Raw genomic sequence first — 20,797 nt, 5'->3', positions numbered from 1 at the left:
ACACTCATTAAAATATAAGTTGATAAAACCCTGGTACAGTCATTACCTTCGTCCTCATACAGAGATTGCCCAATTCAGTGATGTGATGTAACCAACACCCTAAATTAAAAATAGTGTTGTGACAACATATGGTTTATCCTACAGAAGCTGGCAGGCAGGACGCTCCTAATGACAAACGGGTTTAGGCTCCCAGCTTCCCCCAGCAAGGTGAGGAGACAGAAATGCTCGTCGCAGGATCAAAGGCGGAAAGGAAAAATAAAATAAAAATAAAATTACACTAAAAAAAATGACAGTTTTGAGCTCCTCTCCGGTCCATCCCAACACCAGCTGCCGAGCTTTGCCATTATTCTCTATTTACACCACTAACAAGCTCTCTGGATGCATTTCAAGGAAACGGCACGGAAAAGACAATCTGGAAATTTCAAAATACAGTCTGAACGTGCCTCCCCCCCTCCCCGACTCCCGGGAGGGGAGCACCGAGCCGGCGGGGGATGAACAACCGGCTGTCCCGGCGAGGGGACAGCGACGGAGAGACCCCCGGGATGGCAGCACCGGGGATGGACCCGCCGCCCCCCCCCCCGGCTTTGGAAACCCACGTCACGTTCACCGGGGAAACGGGGGGGGGGCACCGACGTCCCTTGGCCCCCCTCCCCAGACACTTACGGGGACTGACGGCAGCTTCTCGTCACCTCCCGGGGGGGGGGGCACCGAGCGCCCACCCCCGCACCGAGACCGCGGGGCCCCTGTCACCCACCCGGGGGGGACACACCGGGGGTCCCCGCTCACCCACCTGGGGGGGGACACACCGGGGGTCCCCGCTCACCCACCCGGGGGGGGACACACCGGGGGTCCCCCCATCAGCAATCACCGGGGCGGGGTAGGGGGGGAAGCACCGGCACCTCCCGGTGCCCCTCGGGCACTTGGCGGGGGATCACGACCCCTCCCCGGTCACTCACCGGGGGGCCCAGAGGGACCCCGCAAACACTGCCGGGGACGAGGAACACACCGCGGTGCTCCGGGGCGTTACCGGGAGGGGCACGGCGGGTCCCCTCCGGTGTCCCTCAGGCAGCTGGCACCAGGATCGCCCGCCCCCCCTCCCCATTCCCGGTTCCCCGGTCACTCACGGACGGACGGGGAGGGGGGGGCCGGGAGCCTCCGCACCCCCTCAGCCCCACATCAGAGAGTTCCCCCCGCCCCAGGCCACGCAGCCACTTCACGAGGAGCTCCCCCCTCTCACCTCCCCTCACATCCCCGCCGGTGCCGCCCGCAGGGCTCCGTCCGGGGGCCTCGTGGCGGCCGCCCGCTCGCCCTCGGCGGGGCCGTGCCCGCCGCCCCACTCCCGCCAGCCCCCGTACCTTACAGGCCTGGTAGCTCTCGAAGGCGCGTAGGGCGCTCTCCGTGAGCTTGACGTGGAAGACGGAGACGCGGGTGCCGCGGCCGAGGCGGCCGCAGGACAGCCCGTACCCGCGCTCCGCCTGCAGCGCCGCCATCTTGGGACCGTCTCCCCCTCCGCGCCTGGGCCGCCGGGGCCGCCCGCTGCCGACACGCCCCTCCTTATGAATTATTCATGATGCGCCGCTCCGCCGGCCACGCCTACGCCGGGCGCCTGTTGCTGGGGCGAGGAGGTGGGCAGCGGGCGCGCCGATTGGCTGGATGATGCCGGGCGCCGCGCCGGATTGGCCCGTGGGGAGGGGGAGGCGGGGATATGTAAATAAGAGCGCGGGGCATGCTGGGGAGGGTGGTCTGGTGCAGCCGGGGAGCGCTGCGGGAGCGTGGGGAGGGGGCGGCGGGTGGGGGGACCCCCGGGATGAACCCCCTGACCCACCCCGGGCATTGAACCCTCCGGGTGTGAGCTCCCTGCAACCCCTTGGCATCAATTCCCCGGGCATGAGCCCCCCAGGCATAAACTCTCAGGCATGAAATCCCTGGGTGTGAGCCCCCCAGGCATGAACCCTCTGGACCCCCCCTGGGCATGACTCTCCGTGGTGGGCACCCCCTGTACTCCCCCAGGTGTGAATCCCCCAGGCATGAACCCCCTAACCCCGCAGAGCCCCCCCGGCATGGACCCCCCTGCCCCCCTGAAGGTTCCAGGTTTCCTCCAGGGCTGATTTCGGTGTGCCAGGCTCCCCCCGAGCATTGCCCCCCCCTGCAGACTCAATGTGTCCCCATGCGTGGCAATAAACAGGCCCGAATGTGAAGGAATTGTCCTTTATTTGGGAAGTTCACAGTCAGTTTGGGGTGCAAGGACAGTGCTACGACCCCCCCCCACGAGCAGAGCTGAGGCAGCGGCGGGCGCTGGGGGGCTGCAGGGCAGGGAGGGACCCCCGACGGGCTTGGACCCACAGGAAGACAGCCTGGACAGGGGGTCTCCAGCGCTCCCCTCCTCCATCCCTCCCACCGCGGGTTTCTTTGGCTTCCTTTGGACATTGCACGCTCCAGGGATGTGCAGAGGAGGGCAGCGGGTACCACCAGCAGGGCTGAGTCCCTGGCAGCCCCCCCAGGGATCAGGGAATGTCGCTGCATTTCCCCCCGGGCACATCCACATCTGCTTCCCACAGCTTCCTTCTCCATGCCTCCTCCCCCTGCCCATCCTGTCCTGGCAGCAGGACCACAACACCCGGCCAGGACGTACTGGTGACAGGCAGCTCCTGCTGCCCCCGACACCCTCGGGGCTGGGGGCTGAGACCCCCCTGACACCCTCGGGGCTGGGGGATGAGACCACCCCTGACACCCTCGGGGCTGGGGGATGAGACCCCCAGGACACCCTCGGGGCTGGGGGCTGAGACCCCCCTGACACCCTCGGGGCTGGGGGCTGAGACCCCCCTGACACCCTCGGGGTGGGGGCTGAGACCTCCCCGACACCCTCGGAGCTGGGGGATGAGACCCCCGGGACACCCTCGGGGTTGGGGGCTGAGACCCCCCCAACACTCTAGGGGCTGGGGGATGAGACCTCCCCAACACCCTCGGAGCTGGGGGATGAGACCCCCGGGACACCCTCGGGGCTGGGGGCTGAGACCCCCCTGACACCCTCGGGGCTGGGGGATGACACCCCCCCTGACACCCTCGGGGCTGGGGGATGACACCCCCCCTGACACCCTCGGGGCTGGGGGATGACACCCCCCCTGACACCCTCGGGGCTGGGGGATGACACCCCCCCTGACACCCTCGGGGCTGGGGGATGACACCCCCCCTGACACCCTCGGGGCTGGGGGATGACACCCCCCCTGACACCCTCGGGGCTGGGGGATGACACCCCCCCTGACACCCTCGGGGCTGGGGGATGACACCCCCCCTGACACCCTCGGGGCTGGGGGATGACACCCCCCCTGACACCCTCGGGGCTGGGGGATGACACCCCCCCTGACACCCTCGGGGCTGGGGGATGACACCCCCCCTGACACCCTCGGGGCTGGGGGATGACACCCCCCCTGACACCCTCGGGGCTGGGGGATGACACCCCCCCTGACACCCTCGGGGCTGGGGGATGACACCCCCCCTGACACCCTCGGGGCTGGGGGATGAAACCCCCCCTGACACCCTAGGGGTGGGGGCTGAGACCCCCCTGACACCCTCGGGGCTGGGGGATGACACCCCCCCCCCCGCCACCCCGGGGGGGGAAACCCCCCCTGACACCCTGGGGGCTCAGCCCCTGATTGCCAGGAGGCTGCCCGGGGGTCCCTGCACCCACCCGTGCCAGGAGGGATGTGGGGAACGTCGGGAGAGAGATCCGGCACCTCCGGCAGGGAAAGCATCCGTGCTCCTGGAGCTGCGAGCCCGCGGGAAGGGGTGGCAGAGCCTCGGGGGAGCCCCTCGGCAGAGAGAGGCTGGAGCTGGCACCGCTCCTGTGCCAAGGGGCCACCCCGGCGGTGCCACCCTCAGTTCCTGGCCGCGATGACCACGGACAAGGCCACGCCGCCCAGCGCGATGGCTGTCGCGCCGAAGAGCCACTTCCAGGGGATGGACTGCGGAGCACAGCACGGGGACGTGAGGGGCTGTGCCCGTGGCAGGGGACACGTGCCGCCCTGCCTGCCCTGCCTCCGGGACAGGGCATCCCAAAAAGGCAGCGCCGTGGCGGCAGGGACAGCGTGTGCCGCCAGCTGACAGCGCTTCCCAACGGAGCTGGGAGCAAAGTCCAGAGCCTGCAGCTGGCATGGCTGGGGTCCACAGCCAGGACACAGCCAGGAGCACAGGCTGTTATCAGGGATGCTTTCTGGGCACGGCTCCCAGAGCACGGCCCCCTGCTCCCAGCGGGATCGCTGTCCTGACCAACCACATCCTGCCTGGGAGCAGGGCTGTGTCCCTCCTGGGGGACACTGAGACACCCCCCGTGCATCCCCACCTGCTCAGACACCCCCCAAAGGCCTTACCCAGGGCAGTTTGTCTTTGCATTTCCTGGGGGTGCTGGCGGTGCTGGGATTCCCGAGCATCTTCCTGTACATCTCCGTCTCCACGTTCCTCTGGTCCGCGTGCTTCTTCACCAGCTTGGAGAGCTCAGCGTGGATGGTCTGGGGAGGACAGCGTGGTGTTATCAGCCCTGCACCATCCCTGCCTGCCAGGGAGGGGACCTGTCACCCACAGCACGTTCCACCAGCCCTGGGATGTGCAGGAAGAGCTGAGGGGGGGGATGAGGCCTCATCTTGCCCCACATCCCAGCGCCATGGGGCTGCACCAGGGGACACTCTGTGTGTCCAATGCCCCTCTGTCCTGCTCGGCTGCTCACGCCACTCCCTGCCTGGCAGCAGGGAGCAGAGCCCAGGGCTGATGCCAGACATCAGGAAAGGGATTTTATCCTTTAATCGAGACAGGAAAGTGTCTGCCTTGAGGACAGACATGCACCAGCTCTCCCACTTTCTGTTTGGAAGCAGGCTGGGAAAAAACGGGCTTAAAACTCAGCCTGGTGTCAAGTGGGATTGCAGCAAGACCACAGCGTGTCCACACCTGCTGGGGCAGGAAAAGGCTCTGAGTCCTGTGGGGGGCCCACAGGCTCCCCAAAAGCAGCAGGAATCACCATGGAGCGTGCCGCCCTGCCTGCCCTGCCTCCGGGACAGGGCATCCCAAAAAGGCAGCGCCGTGGCGGCAGGGACAGCGTGTGCCGCCAGCTGACAGCGCTTCCCAACGGAGCTGGGAGCAAAGTCCAGAGCCTGCAGCTGGCATGGCTGGGGTCCACAGCCAGCACACAGCCAGGAGCACAGGCTGTTATCAGGGATGCTTTCTGGGCACGGCTCCCAGAGCACGGCCCCCTGCTCCCAGCGGGATCGCTGTCCTGACCAACCACATCCTGCCTGGGAGCAGGGCTGTGTCCCTCCTGGGGGACACTGAGACACCCCCCGTGCATCCCCACCTGCTCAGACACCCCCCAAAGGCCTTACCCAGGGCAGTTTGTCTTTGCATTTCCTGGGGGTGCTGGCGGTGCTGGGATTCCCGAGCATCTTCCTGTACATCTCCGTCTCCACGTTCCTCTGGTCCGCGTGCTTCTTCACCAGCTTGGAGAGCTCAGCGTGGATGGTCTGGGGAGGACAGCGTGGTGTTATCAGCCCTGCACCATCCCTGCCTGCCAGGGAGGGGACCTGTCACCCACAGCACGTTCCACCAGCCCTGGGATGTGCAGGAAGAGCTGAGGGGGGGGATGAGGCCTCATCTTGCCCCACATCCCAGCGCCATGGGGCTGCACCAGGGGACACTCTGTGTGTCCAATGCCCCTCTGTCCTGCTCGGCTGCTCACGCCACTCCCTGCCTGGCAGCAGGGAGCAGAGCCCAGGGCTGATGCCAGACATCAGGAAAGGGATTTTATCCTTTAATCGAGACAGGAAAGTGTCTGCCTTGAGGACAGACATGCACCAGCTCTCCCACTTTCTGTTTGGAAGCAGGCTGGGAAAAAACGGGCTTAAAACTCAGCCTGGTGTCAAGTGGGATTGCAGCAAGACCACAGCGTGTCCACACCTGCTGGGGCAGGAAAAGGCTCTGAGTCCTGTGGGGGGCCCACAGGCTCCCCAAAAGCAGCAGGAATCACCATGGAGCTGGGCAGGGCAGGGTGGCAGAAGGACGTTGTGGTGGCCCTAGTGGCACAGCCACGCTGTGCCCTCTGCTGGGGGACACATCCCAAGAACATTGGCTCTGCCAGCCCAAAAAGCCGCCTCCAACACGAAAATTTGGATGTCTGGAGGACAGAACGCTCCTGCTCAGAGCTCACCGGGGCTGTCTGACAACCCTCAGCATCCCACACTGCCCCCAGAACGCTGCCAAGGGCTCAGGAGAAGGGATGTCTGTGACAGCCTGGCGGGAGGCAGGTGCAGCCCAGCATTTCTGGAGTGTTTTCAGCACCGGTAGCCCGTGGCCCCTGAGTCACCCACGCCGCGACTGGAGAGGCACCACCACTTCCCCAGGACCTGCCCCCCTGGGGGTGGGGGGTGGGGCCCCCCCGGCCCCCCCGGGGGGGGGGGGTGGCCCCCCCCCCCCCCCGACACCCTGGGGGATGAGACCCCCCTGACACCCTGGGGGCTCAGCCCCTGATTGCCAGGAGGCTGCCCGGGGGTCCCTGCACCCACCCGTGCCAGGAGGGATGTGGGGAACGTCGGGAGAGAGATCCGGCACCTCCGGCAGGGAAAGCATCCGTGCTCCTGGAGCTGCGAGCCCGCGGGAAGGGGTGGCAGAGCCTCGGGGGAGCCCCTCGGCAGAGAGAGGCTGGAGCTGGCACCGCTCCTGTGCCAAGGGGCCACCCCGGCGGTGCCACCCTCAGTTCCTGGCCGCGATGACCACGGACAAGGCCACGCCGCCCAGCGCGATGGCTGTCGCGCCGAAGAGCCACTTCCAGGGGATGGACTGCGGAGCACAGCACGGGGACGTGAGGGGCTGTGCCCGTGGCAGGGGACACGTGCCGCCCTGCCTGCCCTGCCTCCGGGACAGGGCATCCCAAAAAGGCAGCGCCGTGGCGGCAGGGACAGCGTGTGCCGCCAGCTGACAGCGCTTCCCAACGGAGCTGGGAGCAAAGTCCAGAGCCTGCAGCTGGCATGGCTGGGGTCCACAGCCAGGACACAGCCAGGAGCACAGGCTGTTATCAGGGATGCTTTCTGGGCACGGCTCCCAGAGCACGGCCCCCTGCTCCCAGCGGGATCGCTGTCCTGACCAACCACATCCTGCCTGGGAGCAGGGCTGTGTCCCTCCTGGGGGACACTGAGACCCCCCCCGTGCATCCCCACCTGCTCAGTCACCCCCCCAAAAGCCTTACCCAGGGCAGTTTGTCTTTGCATTTCCTGGGGGTGCTGGCGGTGCTGGGATTCCCGAGCATCTTCCTGTACATCTCCGTCTCCACGTTCCTCTGGTCCGCGTGCTTCTTCACCAGCTTGGAGAGCTCAGCGTGGATGGTCTGGGGAGGACAGCGTGGTGTTATCAGCCCTGCACCATCCCTGCCTGCCAGGGAGGGGACCTGTCACCCACAGCACGTTCCACCAGCCCTGGGATGTGCAGGAAGAGCTGAGGGGGGGGATGAGGCCTCATCTTGCCCCACATCCCAGCGCCATGGGGCTGCACCAGGGGACACTCTGTGTGTCCAATGCCCCTCTGTCCTGCTCGGCTGCTCACGCCACTCCCTGCCTGGCAGCAGGGAGCAGAGCCCAGGGCTGATGCCAGACATCAGGAAAGGGATTTTATCCTTTAATCGAGACAGGAAAGTGTCTGCCTTGAGGACAGACATGCACCAGCTCTCCCACTTTCTGTCTGGAAGCAGGCTGGGAAAAAACGGGCTTAAAACTCAGCCTGGTGTCAAGTGGGATTGCAGCAAGACCACAGTGTGTCCACACCTGCTGGGGCAGGAAAAGGCTCTGAGTCCTGTGGGGGGCCCACAGGCTCCCCAAAAGCAGCAGGAATCACCAGGGAGCTGGGCAGGGCAGGGTGGCAGAAGGACATTGTGGTGGCCCTGGTGGCACAGCCATGCTGTGCCCTCTGCTGGGGGACACATCCCAAGAACATTGGCTCTGCCAGCCCAAAAAGCCGCCTCCAACACGAAAATTTGGATGTCTGGAGGACAGAACGCTCCTGCTCAGAGCTCACCGGGGCTGTCTGACAACCCTCAGCATCCCACACTGCCCCCAGAACGCTGCCAAGGGCTCAGGAGAAGGGATGTCTGTGACAGCCTGGCGGGAGGCAGGTGCAGCCCAGCATTTCTGGAGTGTTTTCAGCACCGGTAGCCCGTGGCCCCTGAGTCACCCACGCCGCGACTGGAGAGGCACCACCACTTCCCCAGGAGCCCGGGCAGCAGCTGGGGAGGGCAGTAATTTGCTGTACTTGTGGTTTCACTGGACACGTCACTGCCGGGCATTTGGATTTTCCAGCCCTCTCCAATTAAAAGCTCCATCGGAACTACTGGGGAGCAGCCGCCCTGCCCAGGGACGTGCCAGAGGAATGGTTCCCAGTGCTGCTCCCTCTCCACCCTGACCTTGATGGGAAAGGAAGGGTTTGGTGTCCTGCTCAGCCTTCCAAGGGTGCTCAGATCACCTCTGAAGGTGCTGTAGGGCCACCAAGCACCTGCTCATGCCACATCTCACCCGTGACCTTCAGGGGCTGGATCATGACATAAATCCAGACAGTCAGGTGAAACCCCCATGAAAGAATTGGATACAAGAGATCCAGACAAGGATTAAAGCCCATCTGGAGAGCCAAGACCCCCAGGAGGACCCTGTGCAGGCAACAGCTCCCTGTCTCCTCCCAGTCTCGCTCCTGCTGGGGTCATTTCCTGGCACTGGTTTTTGATTTCTCCCGAGGCTCCAGTCCTGCAGCTGATCATTAACTGACAGGAAATTCCTGACCCAGAGCTCGCCCTGCCCGGGCGCTGGACCGAGCTCTGGCTGCTCCCAGCACCCGGTGATTCACTCTCGGGGCTGCTCAGCGAGTTTGTGGGGACTCAGCTCTGCTCCACCTCCCCCAACCACAGCACAAACTGCCCCAGCCACCTGGGGAACCTGGAGCAGCCTGGACCCTCCCCACAGCACGGATGGGCTGGTAGGGAGTCCTGTCACCGTCAGGACCAAAGGTCAACAGGGAACCTCACAGCATGGAGATAAGGCTGGAGACCAGCCCAGCCACGCTCCACGTGGTGCATCATTCCCCAGGCTCTGGGGGCTATTCCCAGCCTCCCTTCACAGAGCTGGGAGCAGCTCCAGGGAATCTCAGCCTTCTTAGGTTTGTAGGGACATGGATAAGAGAGAAGCATCCAGGAGACCCCCAGCTCAGGGGGACCACGGGCAGCACACACCTCCAGCCTACCTTGTTTGAAGGCTCCAGCTTCAACGCTGCCTTCAGGATGGGAATGGCCTCTCTGTACTCTCCCTGCTGAGCCAGCACCTGCAGGGTGACACATGGATGGAGCAGTGAGGCCTGTCCCTCATCCCCCCCGCCACACCGTGGACAATGACCCCCCCCTCACCTTCCCCTTTCGGAAAAGAGCCTTGATATTCCCCGGCTGGTGCTCCAGCACCAGGTTACAGGACTTGAGAGCTGCCTTGAAATGGTCCAACTTCAGCTGCGAGGCCGCCAGGTTGTTGAGACACTTCACCTTCACGTCCAGCAGCTCGGCCTCCTCGTCCGGGCTGAAATCCACTGCACACACCCCGAGGCCAGGTCACAGCAGGGCCAGCAGCCCAGGCCACCCCCTCCTGGCGGGGGGACAGGTACCTTTGGAGCTGGAGCCCACAATCCTGAGGGCAATGTCGTAGGAGTTGATGGCCAGCACGTAATCTGCCTGCTGGTAGAAGAAGTTGCCGCGCTCCCGTTTGCGGTTGGCCAGCTGGATCTTCTCCTTCCCGCTGAGCAGCTCCAGGTCCGGCGCGTCCCGAGCCGCCAGCAGCTCCACCTCCAGCGTCAGGGACGCGTTGGGGGGGATCTCAGGGCTCCTGCACAAAGCCAGGCCACCACTGTCACCTCCCAGGTGCTGCTGGGTTTAGCACCCTGGCTCAGAAATCCAGGGGAGATTCCAGGGAATGGTGTAGGGGTAGGACACACTGCTCGTGGCAAGGGAGGAAGCAGAGGTTGGACAGCTGGGTTGTCACCAGGTGAGCAGGGGACAGCTTCCCTGTGTGGGACCACCCTGCCCCGGCTGGTGTGCTGCCAGCTCACCTGCCCTGAGCTCCGTAGCAGTACTTGGCGTCTGACACGATCAGAGCCGTCTCCCCCATCTCCAGGAGCTGCACACACAGGTCCAGAGCCTGCAGGGGACAACACGGCGCCACGGAAGGGACTGTAAAGGTTCTCCGGTGCCAACCTCCCGCCACGGGCAGGAACATCTTCCACGGGACCAGATGGCTCCAAACCCCCTCCAACTCGGCCAACATCATGGGGAGGGAGCACAAGCAAGGACAGAGGGGCCACTTTGACCCACAAACGGGATGTCACCGGCCCCAACCCTCCCTGTGGCCCTGAGGTGAGGTCCAGCTCCCAGCTGAGCTCCCACCCCGTGCTCACCTGCAGGACATCGCAGTCCCCCAGCGTGAAGGTGAGGGCAGAGTCCTCTTCCACCACGGTGCCATCCTCCAGCGTGGCCTTCAGGCGGATTGTCACGTCCTGGCCCTTTTGGGGACGGCTCTCCACACCTTGGCCAGGCACCAGAGTCTTCTTCTTGAGCAAACCGTTCCCTGGGCACAGAAAAACCGGGGGCGCGTCGCTGGGGAGGGAAAAGCCTGAGTACCCCCACCCTTGTGCGGCTCCTGCCCGGCCTTGGTGGCACCTGCAGCCCCGGGGAAGCCCGAGAGGCCCCGGTACCGAGCAGCCTGTGCTCTCACCCAAAACATCGAGCCACTCCTGGGGGTCCCCGGCCGCGTCCCCCCCGCCCCGCTCCGGGGGCTGCGCGTCCTCCCGCGGCGGGGCCGCCGGCCGGCCCACGTCCTCCAGCGGGGGCAGCTCGCTCAGGTCATCCTCATCCTCATCCTCCTCCTCTTCCAGGACCTCGAAATCCTCCGCCGTGTCCAGCTGAGCCGCGTCCGCCGCCGCCTCGGTGCCGGTGCCCGCCCGGCCCGGGGAGCCGCTCCTCGGTTCCTCCCCGCTGGACGCCATGGCGGCGGAGCAACCTGGAGCGGGGAGACAGGACAGCGATCGGGGCTGCTCTTACCGGCAGAGACGCTCCGCCGGTACGGAGACCGCCGGGACCCTCCGGGAGCGGGAGATGCGCAACGGGACAGCGGAGACCCCGGAGCGCCGGGGAAGGATCGGGGGGGGGCCGCAGCCCCGGCCCGGTACCGTGGGGGGGGCGGCCCCGCGCCCCCCGCCCGCCCCACGTGACCGCCGCGCGCCCCCCGCCGCTCCCACCTAGCCCGCGAACGCGCGGGCGCAGGCCCCGCCCCCCTGCTCCTATTGGTCCGGCCCCGCCCACCGCGCGACGCCATTGGGCGGGGAGCACGCTCGTCAGCCGCGCGCCCGCGGCGCCCCCGACGCCTTAAAGGGGCCGCCACCAGCGCGGCCGCCCTGGCGCTGCCGGCAGCGGGGCCGGGGGCTCGGCACCGGTACCGGAGAGGCTCCGTGATGCTCGCAGGGGTCGCGACCCTCTCGCCCGGTCGCTCTCCGGGACTTCCGGCTCGGCGCGGTGACGCCGCGGGGTCGCGCCCCACGTGACTGCACACCCGGAAGCGGCGCGGAGCGGCCGCCGGTGCCGCCCCCGGTACCGCTCCCGCTCCCGTCATGTGAAGCGGCGGGACGGGCTCCCGCAGGTGCGCGGGCATTGCTGGTGGGAGGCCCCGGGGACACCACTGGAGGCCCAGACCTCCGTGTCCCCGAGGAACCCGGGGCTGGCGGCGCTACCGGGACCGGGGGGCGGCGGGCGGCCAGGGGACCCCCCCGTTACCGGCGTGTGGGGCTGCCCCGGGAGGGGGCACGGCGGCGGGGTACCCGGTACTGGGTGCATGGCAGGGCAGGGGGGTCCCGCTATCACGGTGGGAAGGCGGCGGGGGGGAGGGGGGGGTCTCCGTTACCGGCACGGGGGGCTCCGGTCCCCCCGGCTGAGCCGCCCCCGCCGCCCCGCAGGTCACGATGGAGCCCACGGCCTCGCAGGTGTTCTGCGGGAGGGTGCTGGGCATGGTCAACGCCGAGGACGTCAACGCCATCATCCTGGCACAGAAAAACATGTGAGTCCCCCGGGGGGGAGCGGCCGGTGGGAAACCCGGTACCGGCACCGGGAGCCTCCCGGGATCTTTGGCGAGCTCCGTGTGCCTCTCCCCCGCGCAGGTTGGATCGGTTTGAGAAGACCAACGAGATGCTGCTCAACTTCAACAACCTGTCGAGCGTGCGCATGCAGCAGATGAACGAGCGCTTCCTGCACCACACCCGGACCCTGGTGGAGATGAAGAAGGACCTGGACAGCATCTTCCGCAGGATCCGGTGGGAAACGGGCTGCCAACGGCCCGGGAGATGGTCCGGGGGGGCTGGGTGGGGTGTTGGGGGTGTTAGAGCAAGGCACAGGTTGGAGTTTGGGGGGCTGTGAGAAGGAGAATCTGTTGGGGAAGGGAAAATGTGTGATGGAGTGGAGTCTGGAGATTTGGGTTTCCAGGGTCCTGCTCTGGGTGGGATGGGCTCTGCTGCCGTGGGAGCTGCTTGGGGTGGGATTCAGAAGCCCCCCGTGTGCTGGGCATGGTGGGGTGGGGCGTTCTGGGGGTTTGGGGTGGGAATCCCTCAGCCTTGGGACGTGTCTGCATTGCCCAGGGAGCCGTGGGGCAGCTGAGCTCCCCACGGACTGGGATTGTTCTCTCCTCCCCAGGACGCTCAAAGGGAAGTTGGCAAAGCAGTACCCGGAGGCTTTCAGCAGTGAGTGATTCCTGACGTGCAGATTCCTGGAGTTGTGGGATGGTTTGGGTTGGAGGGACCTTAAAACCCACCCGGTGCCACCCCTGCCGTGGCAGGGACACCTTCCCAGGCTGCTCCAGCCTGGCCTTGGGCACTGCCAGGGATCCAGGGGCAGCCCCAGCTGCTCTGGGCACCCTGTGCCAGGGCCTGCCCACCCTCCCAGGCAGGAATTCCTAATTCCCAATATCCCATCCATCCCTGCCCTCTGGCAGTGGGAGCCATTCCCCTTGCCCTGGCACTCCCCGCTCAGCTTTCCTCCTGTGGGAAGAGTCTGTTCCTAAGGCATCCCTCAGCAATCACAACTCCACGTGCTGGCCGGTGGCTGCTTCCCAAAAAACTCCTTAATCCCATTAAACCCACTTACAAGAAACGACAAACACCCCCTTAATTTACACGCCGGCGACTCGCTGGATTTTTTTTTTTAACCCCTGCCACGAGCACAATCAGGGAAGCCCCAGCAGCACAAACCCAACAGCTCCCTCTCCCCTCTCAGACATCCACGAATCCCCCATCCTGGAGGACGACGACGACTTCGACCCCGTCCCCAAGAGCACCACGACCACCATCGCTACCTCGGAGCAGAGCACGGAGTCCTGTGACAGCAGCCCCGACGTCATCTCCCCCACCACCAGCCAGGATTTTGAGGATTTATCCCAAGGCCAGTACGATGGCCCTGCCCTGAACGGACAGAGTCTCACGGACGAGGACACGGCCGACGGCCTGGACTAGGAGCCCCTGCGGAACTTTCTAGCCTGTATTTATATTTGTGTGTCGCTCTTTTGGGTTTTTTTTGGGTTGTTTTCTTTTTTTTTTTTTTTTTTTTTTTTTTCCCCTCCTCTCTCTCTCTTGGGAAGAGGGAAGCCAAGGCTGGGAGAAGCTGAGGGAGGAAGGTGCTGCCCTTCTGCCTCCAAACTGCCACTGAGGTGTAAAGGCACCGCTCGCTTCAGGGGGGATCAGTAAATCCTGGGTTGGGAATGCCTCTGCTCTTGTCCTCCCTCGTTCCTGCGCTCAGGAGAGCGGCTAAACTTCACCCTCCGCGTCGGTTTTTGGTGCGGAAAAGCCGCTTTCGGGGCACGGATGTTTATGTTTTGTAAGGAATGTTGTCTCTGAGGCTCGGTGTGCCCACCAGCTCTGCCAGGGGTCTGTCCCTGCTGCTGAGGGACTTGTGCTGGCTGAGTTCTCCTCCGCTGGGATGAGCCAGAGCCGTGTTTCTCTTTGGTTCTCAGCTGCTGGCTGCTCCACAGGAGCCTCCCGGGAGCAGGAGCTGCCCGGATCTTCCTTTTCCACCGACATTGTGGTGTGGTGGGGGAACTGCTGGGGTTTGGGGTGCTGAGGGGATGGGACTGGAGGGCTGGGGCTGATCCTGGAGCCGTGGGACCCAGCATGGGGTGGTGGAGTCAGTATGGGGATGGCTGTGGGGCCGCTCTGGGGTCTGTGGGGTCAGTGTGGCCTGGTCTGGCACTCTGGGGCCGGTCCTGGGTCCAGTCCTGTGGCCATGGGGTCAGTCCCAGGGACTGAGGGCAATGTTGGGTTTGGGGGTCGGTCCCAGGGACTGAGGGCAGTGTCGGGTTTGGGGGTCGGTCCCAGGGGCAGTGTCAGGGTTGGGGGTCAGTCCCAGGGGCTGTCTTGGGGTTGGAGGTCGGTCCCAGGGGCTGTCCCGGGTTTGGGGGTCAGTCCCAGGGGCAGTGTCGGGTTTGGGGGTCGGTCCCAGGGACTGAGGGCAGCGTCGGGTTTGGGGGTCGGTCCCAGGGACTGAGGGCAGCGTCGGGTTTGGGGGTCGGTCCCAGGGACTGAGGGCAGCGTCGGGTTTGGGGGTCGGTCCCAGGGACTGAGGGCAGCGTCGGGTTTGGGGGTCGGTCCCAGGGACTGAGGGCAGCGTCGGGTTTGGGGGTCGGTCCCAGGGACTGAGGGCAGCGTCGGGTTTGGGGGTCGGTCCCAGGGACTGAGGGCAGTGTCGGGTTTGGGGGTCGTTCCTGGGCCCTGTGCTCAGGGCTGGGCTGGTCCCCGGTCCGCGCAGCCGCTCCCGTGCCCTGTCCCGCGGTGCCGGTGTCACCCCGACAGTGATAGAGCAGAGACGGGGCTGCCGGGGGGCGGTGCCGGGGCTGTCGGGGGGCGGTACCGGAGCTGTCGGGGGGGCGGTACCGGGGCTGTCGGGGGGGCGGTACCGGAGCTGTCGGGGGGGCGGTACCGGAGCTATCGGGGGGGCGGTACCGGAGCTATCGGTGGGCGGTGCCGGAGCTATCGGTGGGCGGTGCCGGGGCTGCCGGTGGGCGGTGCCGCTGTTCCCGCCGGCAGTGACGTCACGGTCGCGGGGCGGTGCCGCTGTCCCGCCGGCAGTGACGCAGCCGCGGTTCCGGCCCCGCCTCCCTTTCCCTCAGCAGCGAGGCCGCGGGTGCGCGCGGTGCGGGACCGGAGCGGGCCCGGGGCCTGGGGCGGGGCCCTGCATCCCGGGAGGGGCCGCTGGATCCCGGGATGGGGACTGGAATCCGGGAGGGGGGGCTTGGGACCCGGGCAGCGGGGGCTGGATCGCGGGGTGGGGGCTGGAACCCCGGGAGGGGCCCGGGGGTCCCCGGGGATGGGTCTGGATCCCGCGAGAGGGCCCCGAAACCCGGGGTGGGGGCTGGATCCGGGAGAGCGGGGCTGGATCCCGGGATGGCTGCTCGGGAACGGGGCTTTGAGGGGCCGGGGAGCGGCGGGGCCCTGTCGGGGGCGGGACACGGCGACACCGGGGCCGGCCCGGGGTGACGCGGCCGCCTCTGCCGCAGGTGAGACGGTGCCAAGATGCAGATCTTCGTGAAGACCCTCACGGGCAAAACCATCACCCTCGAGGTGGAGCCCAACGACACCATCGAGAACGTGAAAGCCAAGATCCAGGACAAGGAAGGTACTGGCGGGGCCGGGAGCGGCGTGGGGGCGGGGCCCGCGGGGGTCCCCCGGTGTCCCCACCGCCGTGCTCGTGTCCCGCAGGGATCCCGCCCGACCAGCAGCGCCTGATCTTCGCCGGCAAGCAGCTGGAGGATGGCCGCACCCTCGCAGACTACAACATCCAGAAAGGTGCTCCCCCGACCCCGGGGGTCTTTGTTGGGGCGGGGGGCGTTTTTTGGGGGGCTTGCCAGCTGCTGCTTTCCCCCCGGTGTGACGCCGATGTCTCCTGGCAGAGTCCACCCTGCACCTGGTGCTACGCCTGCGAGGGGGAATCATCGAACCCTCCCTGCGCCAGCTGGCCCAGAAGTACAACTGCGACAAGATGATCTGCCGCAAGTACGTCCCAGCGTCCCCTCCCCGTGTCCCCTCCCCGCGTCCCCTCCCCGTGTCCCTCCCTGTGTCGCTCCCCGCGTCCCCTCCCGCTGCCCTTCGCAGCCCCCCCCCGGCTCCCAGAGCCCCTCCCCAGGGACACGGGGCTCTGCTGACCTGTCCCCCCCAGGTGCTACGCCCGCCTGCACCCCCGCGCCGTCAACTGCCGCAAGAAGAAGTGCGGGCACACCAACAACCTGCGCCCCAAGAAGAAGGTCAAGTAGAGCCCCCCAGCCCTGCCTGCGCCGGCCAATAAAGTATTGCAGCGCTCGGCGCCGTGGTTTCTGGTGGTTTTTTTACACAAATTGTGGTTTTTGGTAAATGGCGGCGGTGTTGGAGCAGCATAGGAGGGTGGGGAATGGGGAGGGAGGGAGGTGGGGGTGCTGCTGGTGGGCAGTGCCTGCAGCAATGTGTGCAAGGACTGGGCCAGCACTGGGACCCCCTGCCCACCCACGGGACCCCCGGCCGTGTGCACACAGCAGATGGGCACTGGGAGCCAGACAGGGACTGGAGCAGCACCAGGACCACACACAAAACCCCCTGCTCATGCACGGGGTCCCCCCAGGCATGGGGGTGACTGTCACCAGGACCCCCTACACGCACTGGGACCCCCCAGGCATGGGGGTGACTGTCACCAGGACCCCCTACATGCACTGGGATCCCCCCAGGCATGGAGGTGACTGTCACCAGGACCCCCTACAGGAGCTGGGACCCCCCAGCTATGGGGGTGACTGTCACCAGGACCCCCTACATGCACTGGGACCCCCCCAGGCATGGGGGTGACTGTCACCAGGACCCCCTACATGCACTGGGACCCCCCAGCTATGGGGGTGACTGTCACCAGGACCCCCTACATGCACTGCTCATGCACTGGGACCCCCCAGGCATGGAGGTGACTGTCACCAGGACCCCCTACAGGAGCTGGGACCCCCCAGCTCTTGGGGGGACTGTCACCAGGACCCCCTACATGCACTGGGACCCCCCAGCTATGGGGGGGACTGTCACCAGGACCCCCTACATGCACTGGGACCCCCCAGCTATGGGGGGGACTGTCACCAGGACCCCCTACATGCACTGGGACCCCCCAGCTATGGGGGTGACTGTCACCAGGACCCCCTACACGCCCTGCTCACTCCCTGGGAGCCCTCTGGTCACTTCTGCAGGGTCTGGATGGACACTGGGGCCCCCCGCCCACTGCTGGGACCCCCGGCCAGGTGTGCATGGGACCGGCTGGGTTCTGGGCTCTCCCTGTTCGGCGGCAAACCCACCGGGAGCTCCCGACCGCGTGTCCAGTGACCGGCACCGGGACGCCCTACTCACGGAGCCCCCAGAGCCCCCACTGCCCACCCACCGGGACCCCCTGCTCACGGAGCCCCCGGAGCCCCCACTGCATCCCCCTGCCCATCCACCGGGACCCCCGGCCGTGCGTTCACAGCACCGCCGCTGCACGGACCAGACCGGGCACCCGGGGCAGGGCACCGGGGCTGGCGACGCTGCCGGTCGGTGCCTGCAGGTGGCGGCGGAACCGCGCTCCGCCCCGCGGGCCCCGGGCCTGCGCCGTGCGGCCGGGCCGGGCCATGGTGAGCGGCACCGGGACGGGAACGGGAACGGCCCCCGGGGGACGGGAGGGGCGCCCCGGGACCGAGCGGGTCCGTGCGCGCGCGGTCACGGGGGGCTCGTGGATGGGGGGTCCCGGTGCCCGTCTGTGTTGGGAGCCGGGGGATGCCGGTGCCGGTCCGTGGACACGTGGCCGGGGGGCTCTCGGTGCGTTTGCAGCGGGCTGGGGGCATCCCGGGGCCGGGCAGGTCCCGGTGCCCGTCTGGGTTGTGTGAGCACGGCCGGGGGTCCCGGTGTACATAGAGAGGGGTCCCGGCGCACGCCTGGACGGGATGGGGGTCCCGGTGCCCTTCGGTATCGCGGGCACGTGTCCGGGGGGGGGGGGGGGGGTCCCGGTGTCAGTCCGGTTCGTGCAGGAGTAGCCTGGGGGCCCGGTGGGTGGGCAGGGGGATATGAGGGGTCCCGGTGCCTGTCTGTATTGTGTGCACAAGACCGGGCGGCTCCCGGTGCCGGTGCAAGCACCGCGGCCGGAACCCACCCGGGACCCCCAGAACCGGTGCTGGGTGAGGACGCGTTGCCCCAGCACCGGGGTGATCCTCCTGGGCGGTACCGCCTGTGCCCGGAGCCCGTTACCGGGTCACCGGTGCCACCGCGTCCGTCCCCTTGTGTCCCGCAGACGGGCGAGGCCGTGCGGGAGCTGCTGCAGCGGCTGCGGGAGCTGCAGAGCGAGCGGGTCGAGACGTACCGGCTCTTCGAGGAGTGAGTACCGGCACCGGCACCGGCGCGGGGACGGGCCCCCGGGGGGCGGCCCCCACCGGGACACGCGGCACCTCCCGGGGCGGGGCACCCCCAGCAGGGAACCGGATCCCCCATCCCGATTATTTTGCATCCTGTTGGGACGGGGGCCATGGGGATGGCTGATGAGCTCCAGCTGGCAGCGGGGCTCTGCGCTGGACACCTGAATCCTATTTTAGCATCCAGCAGATGATGGACTTCCTGGGATGCAGGGCTGAGAGTGTAAAAGGATGAAAAAACCCAAACCTCCAACTTTTCCCCCCGCAAAAAGCAGTTCCCAACGCTGTCCCGTGTGAGGGGTGAGGCTGCCTGGTGCTGCTGCCAAATCCAGGCAGGAAAACCCTGCTGGTGCTGCCTGTGGTGGGTGGCAGAGGGGGCTCAGCTCCGGGTGTGGTGACAGTGGCTTCCCCCCCCCCAACCTGCCCGCAGGGGCCACCGGGCGTACCTGAGCAGTGCCCCCCACTATGACTTCCCGCGGTACCGGCAGCTGGTGCACGAGGTCACCGTGGCCTTCAGTGGCATCTCCCGGGAGGTGCTGGACATCGCCGGGCGCCTGCGGGACGAGCTCGGCCGCCCCGACCTGGCGCAGCACCTGGCCCGGCTCCAGGACAGGGAGCAGGAGAAGCTGCAGCTGGTGGGTGCTGGGCTTGGGGGGGGTCCCTTGGGCAGTGCTGGGGCTGCTTTGGGGGGTGGGTCTCAGCTCCCGTGGTGTCCCCCTGCAGACGGCACAGCTGCAGCTGGCCCGGCAGCAGGCTCAGGACCAGCCCGAGGTGGACGCCCATCAGCAGGAGGTGCAGGAGCTCAAGCACAAGTAGGTGGTGGCCCCGCCGCTGTCCCCCCTCATTTTGGGGGGGGAATGAGCCTAGAAACCCCAGTGCCATCCCCTTGTGCCCCTGTTTTGGGATGGCACCCCCTCCCCAGCCCGCGGGATCCTGCCGTGTCCTGGGTTGGAAGGGATCATGGAGTCCAGGCCAGGAGCCCCTTCCCTGCGTTTCCCCGCCCTCCCTCCGGCCCAGGGGGGCCCAGATGGTGCCTTCGGGGTCTGGCGGCGCTGCGTGGCCGCGTCCCCTCGGCCTCCCCAGGCTGAGTGTTTCATAAACAGCGCGGGGAAGGCGAGGCGGCCCACATAATACGCTCCATATGGGCTTTATTTATAGTTTCCATCCGCTCTCGTAGGCTAATTAAAACCATTGAGGCAATCAGCGAAATTCTCCAGGACCTTAAGTACGATTCGGAAGAAGTTGAGTGATGGGTGTCCCCGTGGGAACGGCTGGAGGGGCCGGGCTGGTGGAACGGGGGCCCCGCTCATCCCCCACCCGCTCCCGGTGCACCTTGGCAAGGTGGGCATTGTCCTCTGGGCCCCTTTTCTGGAGAACCTGGAAGGGTGGAGAAGCTCCCTCTGGTACAAGAGGGGTCCCCCTAAATCCTGAGTACCCCTCAGCAGAGGGGTCCGGCGTGGGGCTGGTTCCCCTCCCCGGCTGTGCCAAAGGCAAACCACACCGTGCAGTGCCAAGGGGCTGCCGTGCTGGGCCTCCATCGAGCTGGGCACTGTCCCTGCTGCCAGCTGGAGTCCCATGGGCAGCAGCCCCCCCAAACCACACCTTGGAGACCGGCTGTGCCCCCCAGCCCCACTGCAGCTCCACGAGCTCTTTTTCTACGGTCACCCCAAATAAACCTGCCCCCACGGAGCTGGCCTGAGTGGTGTGATCTCAAGGGTTCGTGTGGCCCCCGCTGCCCCAGTGCCACCCCCTCCACCTTGGCTCGGTCCCCTGGGAGCCCCGGGCTGGGGTGACAAGGGCCACGGGCCCCATTTGGCTGCCCGCTGCATCCCCGTCCCCGCGCAGCGCTGCCGCTCCGCTGACGCAGACCCCGGTGGGGTTTCAGAGGTTTATTGGCATTAAGCTTAAATCTGTTCCTAATTGACTGAAATGGAACCAAAATAAGGCTGGTTTGAATCAAAACTGGAGCAGGCACTGGGCAAACCCCAGCAGCCTCCAATCAGCCCGCGTGGCTCCCTGGGGACGGACCCCTCCGTGCTCTAGCACGTGGGACCCTGGCGAGAAAAAGGCCAAAATCGCTTCCCGGGGGGGGGGGAACTACGGCGAGGGTGGGGTCACCCGGGAAGCCCCCGCCGCCCCTTTCATCCCAGAGGCTGCTCCGGCTGGCGGAGCAAAGCCTCGGTGCCTCCCGCGGCCGGGCAAGGCTGGGGGGTCCCCTCGCTGCCGCAGGGCCAGGGTCCCACAGAGCCCCCGGGGCTGGGCCAGCCCGGCCCCCCAACCTCACCCCACCCCGTTCCCCAGGGCTGCGGGGCCGCGCTGCGCCCCGGTCGCCT

The 20,797-nt window shown here is 66.8% G+C and overlaps 6 protein-coding genes across 9 annotated transcripts in view; 3 read left to right on the top strand and 3 right to left on the bottom strand.

Moving 5' to 3' along the window:
- The window catches only part of ELL (elongation factor for RNA polymerase II), a 48,362-nt gene extending 46,829 nt beyond the window's left edge, over positions 1-1,533 (bottom strand). Inside the window, exon 1 of the mRNA XM_041424682.1 lies at positions 1,356-1,533. Within this exon, the coding sequence (XP_041280616.1) occupies positions 1,356-1,490 (135 nt within the window). The 5' untranslated portion in view covers positions 1,491-1,533. The remainder of the gene's footprint in view (positions 1-1,355) is intronic.
- Positions 1,534-6,450: 4,917 nt separating this feature from the next.
- Positions 6,451-11,558, bottom strand: FKBP8 (FKBP prolyl isomerase 8). Of its 2 annotated transcripts, none has more exons than XM_041425547.1 (9): positions 11,491-11,558; positions 10,770-11,054; positions 10,453-10,622; positions 10,108-10,196; positions 9,667-9,884; positions 9,419-9,591; positions 9,259-9,336; positions 7,226-7,363; positions 6,451-6,819 (listed from the first exon to the last, which is right to left on the bottom strand). In XM_041425547.1, exons 2-9 carry the CDS (start codon positions 11,038-11,040, stop codon positions 6,733-6,735), a joined length of 1,224 nt encoding a protein of 407 aa, XP_041281481.1. In that variant the 5' UTR covers positions 11,041-11,054; positions 11,491-11,558; the 3' UTR covers positions 6,451-6,732. The 2 variants fall into 2 exon arrangements, with proteins under 2 accessions (XP_041281481.1, XP_041281473.1); XM_041425539.1 differs by lacking the exon at positions 11,491-11,558 and adding an exon at positions 11,293-11,349.
- On the top strand, positions 11,550-13,798 carry KXD1 (KxDL motif containing 1). The gene is made up of 5 exons (XM_041425574.1): positions 11,550-11,690; positions 12,004-12,104; positions 12,205-12,357; positions 12,734-12,780; positions 13,313-13,798. The coding sequence occupies exons 2-5, from the start codon at positions 12,010-12,012 to the stop codon at positions 13,546-13,548; spliced, it is 531 nt and encodes a 176-aa protein (XP_041281508.1). The 5' UTR covers positions 11,550-11,690; positions 12,004-12,009; the 3' UTR covers positions 13,549-13,798.
- Positions 13,799-15,075: 1,277 nt separating this feature from the next.
- On the top strand, positions 15,076-16,386 carry UBA52 (ubiquitin A-52 residue ribosomal protein fusion product 1). Of its 2 annotated transcripts, none has more exons than XM_041425619.1 (5): positions 15,076-15,211; positions 15,585-15,703; positions 15,787-15,873; positions 15,978-16,080; positions 16,244-16,386. In XM_041425619.1, the coding sequence occupies exons 2-5, from the start codon at positions 15,601-15,603 to the stop codon at positions 16,335-16,337; spliced, it is 387 nt and encodes a 128-aa protein (XP_041281553.1). In that variant the 5' UTR covers positions 15,076-15,211; positions 15,585-15,600; the 3' UTR covers positions 16,338-16,386. The 2 variants fall into 2 exon arrangements, with proteins under 2 accessions (XP_041281553.1, XP_041281543.1); XM_041425609.1 differs by having other exon boundaries at positions 15,132-15,220.
- Positions 16,387-17,664: 1,278 nt separating this feature from the next.
- On the top strand, positions 17,665-20,151 carry REX1BD (required for excision 1-B domain containing). Of its 2 annotated transcripts, none has more exons than XM_041425598.1 (5): positions 17,665-17,693; positions 18,347-18,429; positions 18,895-19,099; positions 19,188-19,276; positions 19,642-20,151. In XM_041425598.1, exons 1-5 carry the CDS (start codon positions 17,691-17,693, stop codon positions 19,712-19,714), a joined length of 453 nt encoding a protein of 150 aa, XP_041281532.1. In that variant the 5' UTR covers positions 17,665-17,690; the 3' UTR covers positions 19,715-20,151. The 2 variants fall into 2 exon arrangements, with proteins under 2 accessions (XP_041281532.1, XP_041281521.1); XM_041425587.1 differs by lacking the exon at positions 17,665-17,693 and adding an exon at positions 17,821-17,877.
- A 352-nt stretch (positions 20,152-20,503) lies between these two features.
- Positions 20,504-20,797, bottom strand: part of CRLF1 (cytokine receptor like factor 1) — a 7,680-nt gene continuing 7,386 nt past the window's right edge. Inside the window, exon 8 of the mRNA XM_041425212.1 lies at positions 20,504-20,518. Coding sequence (XP_041281146.1) covers positions 20,504-20,518 — 15 coding nt within the window. The remainder of the gene's footprint in view (positions 20,519-20,797) is intronic.

The sequence above is a fragment of the Onychostruthus taczanowskii genome, unplaced genomic scaffold (assembly GCF_017590055.1).
Source record: "Onychostruthus taczanowskii isolate IOZ18803 unplaced genomic scaffold, ASM1759005v1 scaffold112, whole genome shotgun sequence".
In the NCBI taxonomy this organism is placed as follows: Eukaryota; Metazoa; Chordata; class Aves; order Passeriformes; family Passeridae; genus Onychostruthus; species Onychostruthus taczanowskii.
Note: the sequence above shows the minus strand (reverse complement) of the source record. Positions and strands in the feature narration are given on the sequence as shown.